General features: G+C 36.4%; 2 protein-coding genes across 2 annotated transcripts in view; one reads left to right on the forward strand and one right to left on the reverse strand.

The window, feature by feature from the left end:
* The window catches only part of LOC106867915 (uncharacterized protein C1orf198 homolog), a 10,159-nt gene extending 5,230 nt beyond the window's left edge, over positions 1 to 4,929 (reverse strand). Inside the window, exons 1-2 of the mRNA XM_014912985.2 lie at positions 4,502 to 4,929; positions 90 to 140 (exon numbers count right to left, since the gene is read on the reverse strand). Coding sequence (XP_014768471.1) covers positions 90 to 140; positions 4,502 to 4,774 — 324 coding nt within the window. The 5' untranslated portion in view covers positions 4,775 to 4,929. The remainder of the gene's footprint in view (positions 1 to 89; positions 141 to 4,501) is intronic.
* Positions 4,930 to 5,120: 191 nt separating this feature from the next.
* LOC106867916 (tRNA pseudouridine synthase Pus10) overlaps positions 5,121 to 7,826 on the forward strand; it is a 40,761-nt gene continuing 38,055 nt past the window's right edge. The window contains exon 1 of the mRNA XM_014912987.2: positions 5,121 to 5,141. Coding sequence (XP_014768473.1) covers positions 5,121 to 5,141 — 21 coding nt within the window. The remainder of the gene's footprint in view (positions 5,142 to 7,826) is intronic.

Here is a 7,826-nt window from a genome sequence, read left to right on the forward strand (position 1 = left end):
AACATCATATGTTCTCTTTGAATTAATTAGATAGCTTAACAAGAACAAAAAACAAAAGAAAAAGGAAACTGTAAAATTTCAATGCAAACCTTTGTCTTCCAGGAAAATGCTCCAGAATGTTCATCAGGCCAAGTTTGACACTAGGAAATAAATATTATAAAGAAGATAAAGAGTGAACAAACAGAACCCACACAAATAAACATTAACAGGTGTTAACAAATGTAATTTTAAAACACAAGACCCAGCAACTAAAGTGAGATTGCAGCCACGCACATTCAACCCTGTTAAAAATACTCCTGAAGTGTCGGACGATATGATATGATATGCTTGAGAAGACCTGTTGAGTCAAGTAAAACCAATACCATAGCTGGGGCCAGTGCCCCCTGACTGGCTCCCGTCAGTGAAGTGGCGAAATATCTTCTATTTTACACTAACCCATGCTGTGTGAAAACAAGCAAATCGTCAGAAAATATTTTAATCAAACAGACAGTGAACATGTATGGAAATGCAAGTGTGGAAAAAAGTTAACCCAGAAAAAAGGAACTGGATGGACAAATCTTATGAATCATATAAAAAACCAGCATCCAGAGTATTCTACTACACAAGTAACTGGACAACCATCTTTATCGAGTTTTCTTTCACCAAGAAGTAGTTTGGTCAGTTGCTTGGCCTTAAATGTTTATAGTTGGATTGAGTGGGTATGTGTTGGTTTAAAACCATTTTCCTTGACTGAAGACTCACTGACTCATAAATGCACAAACTTGGGAAGTATGACAAATGTGACCTTAAAGAAATACATGGAAAAACTTATTCAAGAAGTGGAAAAGAAAATATCTGTTGAACTTCCAAGTAAATTTTCGTTGGTAATCAATGGTTGGACTAAGGGTTCGATGCATTTCATTGGAGTTTTTGCATCTTATTTGTGCAATTACCAAAATGACTATTGTATTGTTTTGCTGGCATTTTTGCCAATGGTAAGTGAAACATCATTCACTGCTTCTGATTATGTCGAATTTATAGAGTATGTGTTAAGTGTCTATAATAAAAAATTAGAAAATGTTGTAGCTATTACTGGAGATAATACTGAAGTGAACAAATCTATAGCGAATTTGTGTAGAATACCATTGATTGGATGTGCCTCTCATAAATTCAATCTAGTTGTTTTTGCTTATCTCGACAAAAAGGAAGTTCTGCTTGATAAAATTAATATGTTGATGGGCAAACTAAAATCATTAAAACTTGTGGGTAAACTTCGGGAAAAAATGTCTTTGCAACCTACACAAAGAAATAAAACCCATTGGTCCAGTACTTATGACATAATTGAGAGGTATATCCAACTCAAGCTGTTTTTTAGACTCTTTTCAAGGTGATCCAAAGCTGTTTTTAGACTCTTTTCAAGGCAATCCACGCAATCATAATGATCTGCAGATTCTAAAAGACAATTTAGGAAAGTTACGCTCAGTAACAGACGCCTTGCAAAGAACAGAAATAGATTTGGGAGATGCTCGAATTCTTTTTGACAAAATTTTTGCATTGTATCCTTACGAGGAATTTTTTAAATATTTGCATCCATCAGCAGCCATTGTGCACAGTCCAAATTTTGAAAGTGGAGTTGTGAAAATTTTACAACATGCAGAAGCAGAGCTAACTGCAAATGAAGTGGCTGCTCTACATCAGCTGAAAGTGGTGACAGACATGTCACAACAGTCTGATTCACCTGTAGAAGATGATGATTTAGCTTCAATTTGTTTGAAAAAGCACAAAAAAGATAAAATTTCACCTCAGCAATATCTGAACTGTAGATTTTTGTTACCAACGTCCAGCATTTTGGAATGTTTCTTCAGCTCAACAGGTTACGCTTTTAATGATTTTCAGCAATACTTTACACCAATGAATTTAGAAATGCAATTATTTCTAAAAGTCAATCGCACTTTCTGGGATGAAGACCTAGTTTCAGAAATCTGCAATAGTTCATGGCCTTTTGCTATATTAGAACATTTTAATTGTGCTACTTGTTTGCGAATTTCTTTCAATTAAAGACCTTCAATTTATTTGCTTTTCAAGTACTGTACAATGTAGAGTATATGTGTTGTTTGTTCCCTATTCTAAATCAATAAAATTGAACTTTGAATGCTTTTTGACAATAAAGCTTTTTGAAACTATAGGACGCAGCTTTTATTTTCCTATCATTTTGGCTCTCATCTAAATCGAAGCTAACACTCCGAAATGTATGGTGTTTTTACGTTTGGCAAAATAATTGACAATTAATTGCAATAATTGATTGATAGGAAAATAATTGATTGGAAAGGTTCCAATCAATTATTTACAACCCCTAATATTAGGTGAGGGGTATCAAGGAGTCATTTTAAGCGGGGATCAGGGACTATTCTTCAAAGAAATATTCTGCTTGAAACCCAAGAATTCACCTTGCCTCCTGGCACACAATATATGGTTAGCAGATCCAGAATGCATTCCAATTGTCACCATCATGTCTTTTCTTATGTGCATTTTCAGACACAGCATATTTTGAATAATATTATCCAATGATACCATCCTTTCTTGCAAGTTGGAAAGGTGTGGTTTGAGGGAGATTTTGCTGTTATTATTCTATCGAATCAAGTGGCCTCATAGAGACTCTGTCATTGCCTGTTATATACATGGTATATTTGTGGTGTGAAAAACAGCATTAACTATCTTCCTTTCTTGTATTAGGTTGTTGAACAACCTTTGATGACTTCTATGACAAGCTCTATATGCTAGTCATGGAATATTCACAGGAGAAAAGAAAAGTGGTTTTTCACTGCTTTCTTACAAGACACTAATATGTTTGGTAGATACAAAGTACCAAAAGGTTTGCATGGCAGTAGTTAGCCCCAGGTCCTCTTTGACTGAGCAGATCTATGATCAAAAGCATTCCTGCCATGACCATCCTGTTTCGTTAGGAATATCTTTAGTTACAATATCTAATGTGTGTTTTTTATTGCTTTAAGATGGTAAGGTGTGATATGAGAGGAAATTTGGCTGTTATTTCTTGCCAGTTGAGTACCTACGTAAAGATTTCCTTTTGGCCCGAGTAAGTCAATGGCTGCAGGAAAACCATGGACAGTGAGGGTGTACTCCAGAATTGGCGTCATGGGAAGAAAGGACTGAACAAATTGGTTTATAGAGGATCTAGAAGCGAAAAGGGTGGAAAGTGCCTGTGTGGGGATGGATCTAGATTAACCTTTTCGGAGGAATTTTTACAAGGAAGGGAAGGGGGTCCGGTTTCTCGCCACCTTTTTTTTTCAGAATCAAAATAAGGAGTTTGTGGCATATTAGGCAGTCAGGGTACTTCATTCCACGCGAAAAGTCCGAGGTTTTTTTTTTCTTAGTGAATCGCGTGGGGGTGCACTTGTAAAAATTTACCTAAGGGTAAATAAGACACAAAGATGTCTCGTCTGTGATCTAAAGGCTGAAGTATGAAAATATTTGTGAGTAACTTCATGGCAGTTAGACGAGTAACGTTTCTAGCAATTATGGTGTTAAAAAAAAAAGCATTGTACAGAAGGTAAATACTAAAAACTAAGTCATTCTAGTTTTATAAAATATATTTTTTTAAAAAAATGTATCTCTAGTTTGAAAACTTAAGGACACAGAATGCTTGTGTCACATAGCCAACTGGAAACGATGTTTCCTAGGGCCAAATAGCAGTAGCATTCTTCCCTTTCCTGGGACTGCCACATTAAGTTGGCAACAAACTATCACTTTACATAGGATGGTTATCTAGAAATTCCATACATCGTTTATAAAGCAAAGACGGTCACGTTCTAATTTGAACTCATAACCGATGAAATTATATATTATTCTGGTGCTCTTCTTCTTTCTTGGACGTCTCACTTTAATAATTTATATAAATATACAGCGGTGAGCTGGCAAAATCATTAGAACGTTGGGCAAAAGTGCTGAGAGTCATTTCGTCTGTCTTCACGTTCTGAATTCAAATTTCGCAGAGCCCGACTTTGCTTTTCATCCTTGCGAGATCAATAAAACAAGTACCTGGAGTCGATGTAAATGACTGACCCATTTCCTCCAAATTTCTGGAATTGTGCCAAAATTCGAAACCAATAGTTTACGTATATTTTTTTGACTCGGCACAAACGTGCTATATTTTAGAAGAAAGGAAACAATGTGATTTTTATACTTTCTCTAAAGGCATTAGCAGCACAAAAAAGATGAAAGTGCAACATCGATAATCGGAACTGTTTCGGAAAGTCGATTCCCTGTTCTCTGTACACGCCCGTGAACGGAGAGGCAGACAGAGAGCAGGCAACCTTTTGCAAAGCAGAATGCTTTTAAAACAGATCAAAAGAAGGGTCGTTTATTGGTTTAGGTTCCTGAGCTGAACAATTAACATAATCGTGCATCCATGCATGAGTGAATGAATGAATGAATGGCTGCATGCATGTATTGCTGAAAGGACGGGAGGATAGATAGATAAACAATTACCAGAGTTTATACTCACATCGTTGTAGTCTACAACAATTTTCTCACCACACGCCACAATATGCCTGGGGAAAGAATCAGGGTATTCGCTTGTTTTGGGCACATCAGAATATTTTTCCAAAACTGACGCCGGTACGGCGAAACTATTAAATACACACTCTCTTTCTTCACAAGTCATCTGCTCCCAATTATCTGAATACATTTTTTGTATGTATTCTTGTTCTTCAACGATCCGTCTAGCTAAGGAGTTGTTTGCTTTGAAATATGAACTAACTTGCTTCTCGAACTCCATCTTTTTTCATTTAAATGCAAAATTACACGGGAAATAAAATATCAAGGATAATAAATGCTAAATAAAAAAGAATGTCTATTTACAGAAATCAGTCCAGTTAATGAAACACTTATGAAGAAACCATAACTCGGTCTTCTGCTGCAATGTTTTTTCTGTTAATATCTATAGATAATTAATAATTACGAATAATTTATTTAAATATGTTTTGAGAATAAATATTATTATTAAATTAATTTTAGCGCCGGTAAAATTTTAAAGAAGCCGATAAATCTTTTTAAAATATATAAATATATTACTATTTGTTATTCACTGCGACATTAGTTTTACTTTATTCCTTCACACAAACATGGCATCGCTGTTTGACGAGGTAACTTCTAGTTTCATTTTTCATATACTGAAGTCACTGGCCAAGTAAGATTTAAAATTACGTTAGTGTAATTATAGCACCTGCAGGATAGTTGTACGTGTGTCGTTAATTGCCAGAATAATTTGTTTATACATAAATAGATACATACGCGCGCATGCACACGAGTGAATGAACAAACGAAAGTAGCACTCAACACATTTGGTAGAGTTGTATGTACGTAACAACAGTTTAACTCAACTTCACAAAGTTTCGTGGACGTAGCACATACCTTATATATATCGTTGATGAAAAAATAAATACAGGAGCATAACTAGTTTGATGCCCCGCCTTGACTTTGTTTCCTCATAACTTACTAGAAAAAATTGCATATTTTGAAATTAAGTACGTTTTCGAGAATGTAGATTACACAATTTTGATGTTTCAGACATAAATCTAAAACAAAAAAGTAAAATGTTGAAGTTACGGAAATGAATTGTAACAAAGACAGATAGAATATGGAGAATGATCGAAACTCCTCAAAAAAAAAAGAAGAAAAAAAAACAGAAGTTTTCATCAGTATGATAGTAATCTGGACCATCGTTGATGTATCTGTGCAAAATTTCATTAAAAAAAAAGGGTACATCTTCCTAGAAAGTAATGAAAAAATAAAGTTGGGGGTGCTGGGGCACCAAATTGTAGTTATGCCAATACGTAGATTTTTTGATGTTATGATACCGGGAGTGTTTATCTCGAAGATGAAGGGCAAATGCCAGGGCAAAACCCAAAATATTAGGTTATATAGATCCACACCCGGTGGAAAAATTGAAAAAAAAAATAGTGTAGTAGTTGAAGTGCACCGTATATTGAACAAATATGAAGGAAAAAATGCGCTACACAACCCGAGCAGTCGATTTTCTCGACTGAAGGCGGTGCTCCAGCATGGCCGCAGTCAAATGACTAAAACAAGTGAAAGAAATATTACATGATTTTTGTTTCACTCCTGTGACCGGACGTTGAGATTTAGTGCTCGGGTTGTGTGAATTTTCCGAGCCCTCTCCCCACCCCACCCCCGTTTGCCAGCGCGCATTTTTTCCTTCATATTTGTTCAATATACGGTGCACTTCAACTACTACACTATTTTTTTTGGAATCGAACATGACATGACTGTTATTGTTGTTTAGTTTGAGGTCAGCTTTAATCGAGGAGGTCCACCGTCAAAACATCCTTACTGTGACAGCAGTGGAAGAGAGAAGTACTAGAGAGGTAGCTCTGTGTATGTGTTCGTGTAGTAGGCTACAAAATTCTTACATTCTCTCGATTTGCTGTAATTCAGACTACCTCATGGTCCCAGTAGACAAAATGGAAAAGGCGTGGCCCCGAAGAATGGCGAGGGAGATGCGCTGGAAAAGTCACTAATCCTATTTTTTCCCCTAGATTTAGTGTACCGTGGGCCATATTTTTTCCTTCAAGACAGTAGGTTGTTAGTTGAGAGAGACTTGACTGCTATTTCTACCAGGTAAACCGTCTTTGTTGAGATTCCCTCTGACCACTGTTCACAAAGAGCTGAATTTATCAAGAGCAGGAGCTAGAAATGGAAAATTGAAGCTAATAAAAAAAAAACTCACATAAACAATATTTTTAATATAAATATCATAAACATTTTTAAAGTTTCATTATTCTTTTGTTACTGATATGTGTAATCATAAACCAAAACTTCATTTTTTTGTATTTTATCTTTTGCTAATTATTTACAACTTTGAATAAATAATACATAGGCATAAATACACTCTTGATGAAGACACATGACTCAGTGGTTAGAGCATTGAGCTCACAATCGTGAGGTAGTGAGTTCGATTCCCGGACTGGGCTGTGTGTTATGTTCTTGAGCAAGACACTTTATTTCACATTACTCCAATTCACTCAGCTGTAGAAATGAGTTGCAATGTCACTGGTGCCAAGTTGTATCAACCTTTGCCTTTCCTTTGGATAACATCAGTGGTGTGGAGAGAGGAGGCTGGTATGCATGGATGACTGCTAGTCTTCCATAAACAACTTTGCCCAGACTTGTGCCTTGGAGGAGAACTTTCTAGGTGCAATCCTTGTGTAGGTATGTCAGTATATATGTACATACAATACAAAATACATTTTAATATTCATATAGGTACAAGTTGAGGACTGGGATTGATGTAATGGACTTAACATGTCCCCCAAAATTACTGTCCTTGTGGCAAGATGTGAACTCAATATTTATATGATTTATTGATAAAATGATTGTCAATTCAGTAGTGGGGGCAATGTAACCGACTTCTTCTTCCCCTCAAAATTGCTGGCCTTGTGCCAAAAGTTAGAAAGAAAATGTATGATTCATAGAAATTGAGATATTGGTAATTTTTGTTGTTGGCACTCCGTTGCTTACGACGTCGAGGGTTCCAGTTGATCTGATCAACGGAACAGCCAGCTTGTGAAATTAACGTGCAAGTGGTTGAGCACTCCACAGACTCGTGTACCCTTAACGTAGTTCTCGGGGGATATTCAGCGTGACACAGAGTGGGACAAGGCTGACACTTTTGAATTACGGGCACAACAGAAACAGAAAGAATGAGTGAGAGAAAGTTGTGGTGAAAGAGTACAGCAGGGTTTGCCACCATCCCCTGCCGGAGCCTCGTGGGGCTTTAGGTGTTTTCGCTCAATAAACACTCACAACGC

This window comes from Octopus bimaculoides, chromosome 11, assembly GCF_001194135.2.
Source record: "Octopus bimaculoides isolate UCB-OBI-ISO-001 chromosome 11, ASM119413v2, whole genome shotgun sequence".
Classification (NCBI taxonomy): domain Eukaryota; kingdom Metazoa; phylum Mollusca; class Cephalopoda; order Octopoda; family Octopodidae; genus Octopus; species Octopus bimaculoides.